The 12,557-nt window shown below is 40.8% G+C and overlaps 2 protein-coding genes across 3 annotated transcripts; both read right to left on the reverse strand.

Moving 5' to 3' along the window:
- Positions 1-2,443: 2,443 nt before the first annotated feature.
- Positions 2,444-3,511, reverse strand: gja2 (gap junction protein, alpha 2). Its single transcript, XM_076750511.1, has one exon. It carries the CDS (start codon positions 3,509-3,511, stop codon positions 2,444-2,446), a length of 1,068 nt encoding a protein of 355 aa, XP_076606626.1.
- A 3,023-nt stretch (positions 3,512-6,534) lies between these two features.
- gjb1a (gap junction protein beta 1a) lies at positions 6,535-10,545 on the reverse strand. Of its 2 annotated transcripts, none has more exons than XM_076751275.1 (2): positions 10,409-10,545; positions 6,535-8,199 (listed from the first exon to the last, which is right to left on the reverse strand). In XM_076751275.1, exon 2 carries the CDS (start codon positions 8,183-8,185, stop codon positions 7,463-7,465), a length of 723 nt encoding a protein of 240 aa, XP_076607390.1. In that variant the 5' UTR covers positions 8,186-8,199; positions 10,409-10,545; the 3' UTR covers positions 6,535-7,462. The 2 variants fall into 2 exon arrangements, with proteins under 2 accessions (XP_076607390.1, XP_076607389.1); XM_076751274.1 differs by lacking the exon at positions 10,409-10,545 and adding an exon at positions 9,786-9,928.
- Positions 10,546-12,557: the final 2,012 nt, after the last annotated feature.

Raw genomic sequence — 12,557 nt, forward strand, 5'->3', positions numbered from 1 at the left:
GCAGTGAAAAAGTCTTTGAAGCACAGCTCTCACCAGCGTATGATGGCATGTGTTTTGGAAATGGGTCCATCCATACTGCGCTCAGTCTGAAAAAACCAGGCTCAACTGAACGGTATTTTGATTTTTTGTACTGCTGTTATTCTGTCATTAAATTTAAACATATTTTATTGAAATCATGCAGCTATTGCCAAGAGGGAAATATTCACAGTATGACCAAACCAGCATGGGCCTGAATACGAACCATCAGTCAACATGTCTTATAAGGATGATGTGATGCTTCCAAAGCAGTAGAAATACCAGGAAGACTCGCTCCATTTTCAGCGTTCAAATGGGGTTATTTGTCTGCAGCTACAGCTGAAAAGTGTCATTTTACATTTTTATATTTCATATATTAATATTTCATGTTTTGTTACATACCTAATTGAAAATTTGCACAAATGTTCAAACTAAAAGGAGAGAAGTAATCAAATTTGAGCGAATACCTTTTATTTTCAAGTGTGTCACTCCACATGTAATAAGAAATAGGCCTTTCCTTGTGATCACTTTATATAAACTATTAATTCAATGAATTTACTGAAAATATGCTCCATCAGGATATGTTGCCTATCATTATCTGGATAGAAAATGACTGATATCGGGATATGAGGGGGTCATATTGCACAGCCGTATTACAAGTCACAGCATTTCATGGTAGAAATGTAACTAAAAAGTTGCTTATCACATTAATGCTTTACTTTTTGATGGAAGTAATTGGTAAAGTGAGGGCGTTGCTTCTTAATGACCAAACTATAAGTAATTCCTATTTTTCAGTAACTAGCACAACCCTGGAAATCTGTAATATATATTTGCATGCATTTTTTGATGGTAACGTCAGTTTTTCCACTCTTGGCAGTATTGAATTTTTTTTAATAAACTCAAGGCACTTAATATTTCATATAAAGTTCAGCCTACTGAGTAAATCTCAACTTGTCTCTTATAGCTCATAATGTTGATAGAACACACTGTGTCATTAACAGTTTGCAGTCAAAGTTATCAGTGAGGAAGTAAATAGTTTGATGTCTGATATGTGTGTAACTGACTTGGAGGTGAATGTAAACCATTTTTTTTAAGTCCACATCCACTTAAATGCTAAAAAAAAAGTTCACGATGAGGTGACAGTGCAAACCAAACTATGCTGATTAGAATATATGACATCCAAATACTTGAAATCCAATCACGTTAAATTTGCATTTGGTGAATTGATGCTGTGATAAACACTGAAACATCTGTCATCTTTTAAGAGGTTTATGTGAATATTAACATAGTCTGGCTTAAACTGTGAAATTTGCTGAGCTGCGGCATGAATAATACATTTTAATGTCTGCAGTTTTTATTTACTTCCGACCATCAAACCTTCCGTAACTTGACATTTTCATGACAGATGAGGAAGGAATTTCCGTTATTTTTAGCCTCTCAATGATCACAGCAGATCAGATTTCTGACTTAAAACATGAATCTTGGCTGAACATTCCTTTGCTGCACATCAGTTTAATCAAATTACACAGTCACAAAAAAGCAAGCATGATAATTGGATATTTGTTTATGGCGATGTATCTATTTTTTGGAGAAAATCCAAATAAATGTGTTGAGATCAGTTGCCCATACTGATCAAAGCAAAGGGTTGAAGGGTTGAAACTTTCTAAGTCTCTGAAAACATTATTTGAAAAATCTCTCACGGTAAAACTACATGGCTTGTATGTATGGTTATATGTCTTACCTTTTTAGCTGTGTCCATCTAGAGCTGAGTAATGCACTGTGCATGCTCCATATTTACTGCAAACAGTAACATGCAATAAAATCTGGAGTTCGTGTCTTCCAAAAATTTCACATATCAAATTGCAGTAGGAAGTCAATTTGACTAACTGTTTTTTTTCCTGTGACTTTTAGGTAAATTGCTTGTAAACAAAATAAATCTCAAGTTATCTGCATTCCTTTCACCCACAAATATGGAAGTTCATTCATGTCAAAACTACTGAGCGAGTGGGAAAACAAATTTCGGAAAATGCTGGAGGAGATTTGTATACACCAAACATCTTTTGAGGGCAAAGAACTGTGATGGTTTGATACCACAAGAAGATCTGAGACTCGTGATTTGAGTGAGTCTCCGTCACATGCAAAGTCATAGTGATAGCAGAGCAAAAGCGTTACTTGCTCTCTCAGGTTTATTCATGAGAAAATATGAGCGTAAGAGGCATGTTTGTAATGAGTTCTTTTAAAAAATCCAGAATTTGCACTCAACATTTTTTCGACATTTCCAAATCTGACCCTGTTCCCAAATCTTGACTTGAAAATTGATTACAGCTATAATCTGTTTTGTGCTCCCTCAATACTTTAGTCCCCAATAGTCTTCCATATTTTTACAGGCTAATGCATATGTTGCTGAGTCTTGATCCCGAGTCTCTCCTTAGATCTTCAGGTCATCCAGCCTGCTCTTGTTATTGCTGTGCTTGCTTGACTGACTGTTTCGCCGTGGATTTTCGACAGGCACTTCAAAGGCTGAACTGGAGGTTTTCCTCTCCTTCACATCATCTTCTTCTGCTTTTCCTTTTCTCTCCACGGCCATATTGTCTCTATTCTGCTTGTAAACCACCTTGCTGCTGTAGGGGCTGTAAGCAGAGTTTGGTTCTGCCATGCTGTACTTGGTGTCCGCGGGGAAAGGTTCAGGCACTGCAGGATGACCAGCAAAGTAGTTATAGCTTGGGACAAAGGGCATGACCGTCTCAGTTAGGGCCTTGGAACCCTCATTTGCAGCCTGAGATCTTCTGTAACGAAGGCCCTGGTGGCACTTTGTGAAACCTAGATGGTACATTTCCACCAGGTTGAGTAGCAGGGAGATGCAGGCCACGGCCAACATGAAGAGGATGAAGACTGTCTTCTCGGTGGGTCGGGAGATGTAGCAGTTCACCATATTAGGGCAAGGCCAGCGGTCGCAAGTGTACATTGGCTTGAGCTCAAACCCATACAGGAAGTACTGAGCAACAATAAAGCCCACTTCAAACAAGGTCTTGAAAATAATGTTGAAGACGTAGGTTCGCAGCAGTGTGCCTTGCAAACGCACGTGGCCCTGGTTGTCTTTAATTGGGGCCTTCTTGGTCTTGTTGCCAAGTAACTGCTGCTTTTCAATCTGGATGGCGAGTTCCTTCTCCTTCTGTTTCTCCTTTTCCTCCATGCGAACCAGATGAAGGATGTGGCCCAGATAAATGAGAGTTGGCGTGGAGACAAAGATGATCTGCATCACCCAGAAGCGGATGTGAGAAATGGGGAAGGTCTTGTCATAACAGACGTTCTGACAACCGGGCTGCTTGGTGTCACACGTGAAGCCGGACTGCTCGTCGCCCCACACCTTCTCAGCGGCAGCTCCCAGCACCAGGATGCGGAAGATGAAAAGCACTGTCAGCCAGACTTTGCCCACAACGGTGGAGTGTTCCTGGGCGCTCTCCAGCAGCTTCCCCAACAAGTTCCAGTCCCCCATACTGGCTCACAAATACTAATTCAGTTTTATCCACAGAATCAGGAGAGACACCTATAAGGGGAGGGCGGGAATGGAAAGTGTTAATGTACAAGCTTCATCAGAGATTTTTAGACAATTTTGTTTTTACCTGGATGAAATAAAATCAGTAATGGGTTAAAACAGCTGGAACAGTATGTCAGTGTGCCACTATGGTCACTAGCTACTCCCTAACTTTGCCTGTCTGTAGTTTGGTGCTGAGCAGGTAGCGTATCATGGGTACAGTGCAGCTGTGGACTGTAAAACCAAAGCAATGGGCTGAAAGAGGCTAAAAAGCTCTGCAGAGCTGAGGGTAACTAACTCTGGTGAATTTTCTGTGAAGGCTATCACATTCCACATTGTCTTTTGATCCATTGTTGTAAAAAATTGAGATTGTGGCAGCTTTAAAAAGAAATTTAGAGGTCACAGCGGGATCCAAATAAACTTCATATGAAATAAAGACTCTTGTATTTTAATGCATTTTGTTCATGCGCAATACCTGCGCCATGCACGTAAACGTGGGAACCATGAAGATGTCAAAACAGCTTGGCTGTGCAATAATCTGATGATATGCATATTATGGTATTGCTGCCACAACCAAAGGGCTCCTGTGTTTAAGAAAATCCAGACAGACATCCCAAAAGAAACAATGATTGATAATGAATTCATTGTTCAGTTTCCATTACAGACTGATTAAAAAAATGGCCAGGACACTGCTCACTGTGTGTGAGAGAAAGCCCTGGAGCAGGCTGGGAGACTCTTCGTGTCGGCATAGATCTTGTGACACAGTACTCAACAGTGCTCCTCAACTCCAGAATTAGATGTCTAGTTCAGATTTCAGAGCCTATTGGTTACAACATAGCAAAAATGAACCTTAAAAATAGTTGTACTTGTCCTTCAGAAATGTGGATCAGTGATCAGTAGTGGACCAGCTGTGAAAACTGAGCACCTCTGTGCGACACATAAAGAGCAGGAATGACAGGATCCTGAAAACATACTGTTTACACTGTATGAACTGCTGTAAGTGTACTTCAAACAGAGCCTGGATTTCATTCAGAAATTTATACCTTGCTACGGTTACTGCAGATGGACAAATTAATGTCAGAGCTGTGGATCATTAAGTAAGACATTTAAAATAATTACCTTGGTATCTTCATTAAGAAAGACATACCTAATAACGCTCATCTCCTACAGCAGTGCAGCTCCAGAGTCAGTTGGTGACTGAGCCTCTTCAGTTCACAGAGAGGCCATTTCTCCTCAATCACTGAGGAAACTGTAGTACCAAGATAAACGTCTCTCAGATACTTTGCACTGGAGGCTCTATGATCCCGCCTGCAGCCCTCCCACTCTGACCTGATCAATGCCCAGTGTTCAACGAACCACCACAACCAAACCCCTGTCTGGTCTCAGCGCAAGCACAGATGAAGCCAATTCCCATTTGTAGAAAAGTATAAAACCTCTTACTTAAGAGGTGTGTCTGCTCGAGTGAGTAGCAGCTCAAGAGTCCAGTGAGGATGCAGGTTAGCCTTGCATGTCAGTGTGCTCTAAATATAATTCACGGTGAAGGGAGTGGCTTTGTTGACACTGTCATGGTGCTCTGACCCTTGACTTGTGTGGAGGAGCATCAGACAGTGCAGAGCCTTCCCTCAGTGCTGCACTGTTGAATGGCTGACAAGCTTTATGTATAGTGGTGATACATAAAGTATACAGAAACACGTGTAAACTTAATCCAGATCCTTTACCCTCACCTGAAAGTTCTTTGTGTCCACTCAAAATGTAGCTAAATGCTTCACTTACAGCATCAGGTTTGCTCTGTGCAGAACACACAAGTACTGTATTGTACTACAATTTGAGCTACTTTTACCCTAACCTAACTTTTACCTGATTGAGTATCTCCACCTTCTGCTACTTTACACAACTATTACATTTATTTGACAGCTGTTGTTCCTTTCCCAATTGAATTTACCAATTCAAATTTTCATCCAAAACATACAATCAGCTATAAAATATGTTGCATTGTTACAGATTACACTGTCAAAACATGAATGAACAGAATAAGGAATAATATATACTTTTATGTTTGGTACTTTTGCTTTAATGGTGCTAAATTAAGTGGATTTTTGAAAGCCTGATCTGTGGCACACATATCATCACACAAGATGATTGCTGAGGGATGAAAAAGCTGAGCAGTGTTGTTGTAGCAGTCTTTTCTAACAGAACAGCTGATCATTTGCTTAAAAACAAAACAAAACAAAACAAAACATCAAAATCAGCCTCCTGCTGACGAACATCTATGAAGAAACTCTTCAAATCTTGCAATGGAGCATGTGGGACCAAGATGCCCCCACAAATAACACAAACTACACACACACAGTCACCACTGACACTAATCACAGACCGGAATGACAAATTGGAGGAATTTGTTTTTGGTACAGTGTTGCCAATACGTCTCCTGTCAATCTGAACCTATAGATGGTGTGTGTTGATGCGTTCCATAAAAAGAGAAGTGCCCTCACGCTCTCCTACGGCAGGTCCAGCTGTCCGCGGGGTCAACCATTGTAACCCACACACAGACCCCCTTACATGGCGAGGCTATTGATAACCCAAAACTCTGCACTCTGGCCTTCAAAAGGAGAACTTAATCAGCTGAGACGTTCCATCACAGGTGGTATCACGGCTCCAAGAGGCTCTCGTCCAAAGATGGTGACGCTGCCGCTGAATGTGTGATGGAGTTTCATTCACATTTTTTGTTGTTCTCTCAGTCACACACACAGAAAATGGGACCACCAAGACCACAGCTTAATTTCCTCTTGCAGACAGCTGCTGCTCTCTGGTGATAGGTAAGGTATTATTACATGAGTAATTTCCACACAGTCAGGAAATCCTATGAAAATACACCACAAAACTACCTCATGTTGAAATACTCCCTTTGGAGTCGTATTGGACGATTTAAGAAGCCGTGGACATGCTTTCTTTTTCAATTTGTTGAGGAAAAAAAAAGTACACAGTTACACAAACTCTGGTTGATTTTATTAAAATGTGTACTGACAATATATAAACATCCAGCTTCAAAATGAATACATTTAGATAACATGTTTAGCAATCAGTCGTAACTCGTAAACTTCAGAAAAAAAGGTTTGCAATTCAAGTTTTTTTCCTGCAAGTTATTGTTTTGTTTATATCTCAAGGATCCATTTAACCACCAAAGTAAAGCATCTGTGTTAAACAAGCTCTGTATCATTTAATATTCATGAAAAGCGACATGATTTCCATGTATTAGTTGAACAACTCACTAATAACAGCTATGAAAAATCCATAGATCACCCAGTTAATTCGATTCAATTCACAGTGATTTAGGCGAAAGCGTGACATTTGTGATCATATTTGATGTAAATAATAGAATATGACAACTTAAAATGCCCCAAACATCAATTCATCATATTTCAGGCACACATTTCTGACACAATCTGATGATTTTAAATAGCATGTGGCAAGAAGTGGCATTTCATGATTTCATATTTTCATTTCAAGACCAAAAGTCTTCATCAAAATCAAAACCAGTCCGTGACAACAGAAGCATAATGTGGTCAGTTGGAAAATTCATAAAATGTTCCTTAATTGATCGTTATTTGGGCTTCAAGCTGTTAAACTGTGTCAGTACAAAGTGCTGCTGTACACAGTCTTTGGTCATAATCGTAAGTCTGGTGAGAATACTTTGTGTATTGCGCGCTGGTATGAAACGTGTTGTCTGAATGCTATGTTTTGCTTGACCCTGCCACCGAAAGATGTCACTGAGATTATAAACCACTGGATATATCGTCACCATGTCAAACTGCCATGTACAGTATATTGTATGCACCTCACTCACAAGTTAAATTAATGGCGGTAAGGTCACTCATATGTCCCTTTGTTTTGCTGTATAAAATCTGTGTTTTGTTAGAACGAGCAGAGCTTTTGTTGGATCCAAGCCCCCATAGTCGAGTCTCCAGCATTGTGCAAATGCTTACTGCAGGCCTTCCCCACCAAGAAGACCACCTCTGCAATGTTGAGCAGAATGCAAACCCCTGAGGCAGCCAGCATGAACACAGTGAAGACCGTCTTCTCCGTGGGCCTCGACACGAAGCAGTCCACTGTGTTGGGACAAGGGTACGAGTCACACTTCACCAGCCGGATCATCTTGTAACCAGGGTAGATCATGTAGAACACATACATAAAGGTGACCTCAAAGACTATACGGAACAGCAGGCTGATGACGTACGTCCACCAGAGAGCCCCTGTGATTTTCATCTTCTGGGTCTTTATCTGCTCCAGGTCTTTGGGGTTGGCCCTCCCTGATAGTTTGTAGAGCCTCTTGTCAACATGGCGGCGGTGGGCCACATGCATGGCCACCAGCAGGGCAGGAGTGGAGACCAGGATGAGCTGGAGCGCCCAGAGGCGGATGTGGGAGATGGGGAAGAAGTGGTCATAGCAGACGCTGTTGCAGCCCGGCTGCTGGGTGTTGCAGGTGAAGCCGGACTTCTCGTCGCCCCACACGCTCTCCGCTGCAACCACCAGGACCAGGATACGGAAAATGAACAGCACAGAGAGCCAGATGCGACCGATGCCTGTGGAGTGTCTGTTCACACCGCTGATGACAGCATAGAATGATGCCCAGTTCATCTTTGGTTCCGGGTCTGATGGAAGAAGTGCAAAGAACACATCAGAGGGTCAACAGCTGAGAAAATATTGGGCCAAATGTTATTTCCTAGTTCTGCAATTTAAGTTTTTCCAGTATATAAAGAACAAAATACAACACAAGGCAAAACAAACATACAGTAAATCATCAGCAACAGCTAACAGAACAAACACACAAACCAGTAATAATACAACATAAATAACAAAAATTCAACCAAATTTCATAGAAGTTTCTGTGATGATTATTAGTGCCTGGATTGAAGTTTCTAAAAAGGTAACATCTGTCATTGATTCGAACCTTTCTCTAAAACCAGGCTCTGTCTGACTTTTCTGCTGAGGCGTCAGTGAGCCTGAAAGTCCAAGAGACCTGATAAACCAATAAACCCAGCTGGGGAGGTTCTGGCCGTGGTTTCTGCAGCCGCTCTCCAAAACTTTAAATAATTTGTTTCCAAAAAGAAGAAAAAAAAGAACTTTTCCACGGTAAATGAGTAAAAGCACGTTGTTCACTTTTACAGCTCAAACAGTAGTTATCATCCTTTAGTTCCATGTTGTGGTGTTTAACTGGTGTCTGATAATACCTGTGTATAATTTTATAATCTGTAAATTTGCTGCCTGTCTCTAACTCTCTAATGTCATTACATCATAAAACATACATCTTCTCCATTTGAATTAAAATTGCTATCCTATTTAGCATATTTTAACACTTACCATATAGAGTATGTACTGAATGTGCACTCCTGAGCAAATTAAGATAATAATTAATAATACAGAATAACCTCCAAATTCTTTTTTTTTTTTTTTTTTTGCAACTAATGATTAGATACTTAAATTACAAATACAAGTATTATTTTCTATTAAATTGACCTAAATGGAATTTACTTACTATTATGGTGATGATCCTTATACAGAGAAAAAAAATGTATTTTCAAAAATTTAGTACATACTATCATCTTAATTGCAAACTTTTGGCCTACACTTGTACTTTTATTGAAGTCTGCTCAAACCCGGTCCCTTACTCACAGCAGATTTTAAATATATGACCGAAGAGCCGAAATTATAGACAATTAATTGCTGAAATTGACAGAAAATCAATCTGTGGCTTGGACAAAAAACCAAGAAATTTCACTGTGGACTTCAGGAGTTTGTGCTGCCTTTCTTCAATAATTTTGGACATTTTATTGTTTGTGCAATTAAAAGAATAATTGAGAAAGTAATTATCAGACTGATGTAAAGAAAATAATCAGTAGTTGCAGCAGTTACTTCAGGACATTGCAGAACAATAAATAAAAACACAATCACAATAAAAGGGTTGCAGGTTCAATTCCCAACCCTCTGTTGTCTATCCATCTTGTCCAGCGATGAAATTCAAGAAGATTATAAAAGAAACTAGAAATATGTTCAAATATGTGTGTGAGTGCAATCACACTAATCACACTTACAGTTTCTACTGGTTCTTTCCAGCTAATTAGTAAATCATAAAGTCTACATCTCATTTAAATCCTAAAAAGCATCCAGCATGTTTCCTCTCCTCTGTGCTAATCATTGCTGGTCGTCCTGTGTCCCCAACATGCAGAAAAGTTGTTACCCGGCTCAGCAGGAGGTGTAAGAGGCATAGGAAGCGGCGTGGAGGATGATGTTGACCCGCTGGTTTGGCATCGATGTGAATCCAGAGAAGATGGAAGCCTCTCTGTCCCCCTCTGCAGTTGGCAGGCCACTTAAGAGTGCAACACTGAAGTCTGGCACCATGCGTCATGTGACATGCTTTCACCAGTCGCCATGGTGTAGAATGCAAAGTGGGCATCTGTACCCAACGTAACGGTGGGTCTAATACTCTCTAAATCTTGGCAGGGGAATAATCTGTGGTGCAAAAGTGCCTGAACGTGTATTAGAGAAGGAATCCTGTGCTTCTGAACTCTCTGCTTAAACTCTGCACGACCAGCTGTGTAGCTTTAGATAAATCTGACTCATCCACTGCTGAGTACATACCGTTTTGCTTGATTATCACCATGAGAAAGGCAACATTTTTAGAAAGTGCTGCAGTTTTATTTGTCGCTAGATTTTGTTGAGCAGTTTTTTAAAGTCAAGTTAAGACTTAACAGCAGAGCGTCAACTACTCACAGATTTAACCAGCTGGACAGTCAAAGAACAAATGGTCCTTTTTCTCAGTTACCTGATCAGATAGCAGAGTTAGAAATGAAGCAGACTTACCTTCAGCTGTAGTTTGGAATAAAGCACATCCAATAACATTTACGTTGACATGAGCAGATTTTTTTTTTCAATCTCTGACTGTGAACAAGAGGATCAGAGCACCATGACTTTGCATTGCTAATGATTTCTCTCACACTAGCCACTGCCCTGCACTGGAGGGGTCATATGCTTCTGTGCGCTGTATTTGCATACAATAGGTCCATTTACAGAGGCCAAACAAACAGCTTCAGAATTCAGATCAAATGTTTTAATTTCTGCCCAGCTGAGGAATCTGTGTGGGCACAGCAGTCTGTCCTCTCGTCCTCATTGTGCTGTGTTCTGCAGAGGAAGTGGAGGGTGTTTTTGACGCAATGTGGAGTAAAACATAAAGGTCTAAAACAAAGAATGACCTCAAATCTAAAGATAAGAGGACAAGAGTTTATTATCGTAATAATCAATCTTTCATCTCAATTTTCTCCCCAGCTTTTACATCCACTTTGTTCCCGCCTAATGTTCAAGCACTGATTCAATCTGCTCTCTCTGTACTCACAGATTGGCGCATTTCTGTGACGTTAACTGCCGCGTTTTAAGACTGAATAACTCGCTTTAGCTCGCTGGCACTGCGGTGTCCGGGTACTTTAAATAGCTTTTATTTCAGATTGATTTGATTCGACTTTATTCTAGATTTTGTTTCATACCAGTAGCACACATTGTGAAGACTGTAACACACATTCCCAAAGGATGCCAACATGGTTTATTATGTCTCATAACCTGCTCTGTAGCATCTCTAACATTCCTGGTTTTGTAAATGAACCCCTGAGGGGAAGTTTTGGTCATGCTTTATGTTAAGGTACACACACTCACAATTAAGTCGCTTATTGTCATGCATGTTAGTAGCACATTGGCTTTTTATTAGTCACTGTTAGTGCGTGCTGTTTCCCCTCCTTTTGCCCTATCGTTCCTTTGTGTTTCCCTCTGTCTCGTGTCTGTTCCGTCATGTTTGTGTGTTTACTGCAGGGTGTGGCTGGCAGGTCTGGTCCGGCCTCCTCTTCTCCTGAGCGCACCTGTGACCAATTATTCAATCAAGACCCACCTGCTGACAGCATTGTCTGTTCACCTTCATGGTGACGCTGACACTCCTGAGAGCCACCTGGTACAGTGACTATTTTTTGGCTTGTCTACTTCTTGCCCTCCTGACTCCTGTCTGCAGGCGCTCACCCTCGTGCTCCGGCCTATGCCCTGTCGGTCCTTCGTTGTGAGTAACATGGAGCTGGACCCTCACCTGGCCTGTTCACTCTCAGTAGACTCTCCGGAGTCTTTGTGCGGATCTCCTAGACTCGTCTGTTGCACATAGTTGAATGAACCATTAAACTGTTGCCTTTTTACATATCCTCTGTCTCTGAGTCTGAGTTACGTTTGGGTCCGTTTTGTTCAGCACAAAACTGCTAACACTTATTCTGGGGACTTATGGTTATTATGGGTTAGGGTTAGGTTATTAAGCCTGTAATTCATATGCAACAATTTCCATACTTATCACGAAGCAGTAATTCGGAAGTCTTTGTTAATGTCCCAGTAGTTGTAGTATATGGTCATGCAGAGTCAGGCTTTAGTATGTGTTTTATAATGACTAATTATGCCAATATGCTGCTAATATGAATGCTAATGAGGAGCTAGTTAATGGCTGATACATGTACCTTAACATAAAGTGTTACCAAAGTTTTCTCTCCTGCGGTGGGCTGTGTTTTTGAACCTGGACATGGATGCAGCTTTTTCTGATGAACTGATCAAGTATCAATCAATGGTGCAAATATGAGGGAGCTACGATATAAATGTACATCAGTGATACTGATGTTTAGTAGCCTTGGAAATGTTCACAAATGTACTGTCATGTAATTGATGGAGTCAGATAAATCATTTAAAATTGTGTGTGTGTGTGTGTGTGTGTGTGTGTGTGTGTGTGTGTGTGTGTGTGTTGTCCTCTGCTTCAGTTCAGTCTGAAGGATGACATCTGGAGGGCATTAGCAGTCATTGCAACATTTCAATAATGACCCTCTTAACTCTGTGGAGGTGAAAGCTTGGCAGTGAAAACGACACCAGCAGCAGGTTATTCAGTGAGCCCAGTCTACATTCCTTCAGTGCAACACCTGAACAAAGGCCTCTGAAGAAAGAA

This window comes from Chaetodon auriga, chromosome 15, assembly GCF_051107435.1.
Source record: "Chaetodon auriga isolate fChaAug3 chromosome 15, fChaAug3.hap1, whole genome shotgun sequence".
Lineage (NCBI taxonomy): Eukaryota > Metazoa > Chordata > Actinopteri > Chaetodontiformes > Chaetodontidae > Chaetodon > Chaetodon auriga.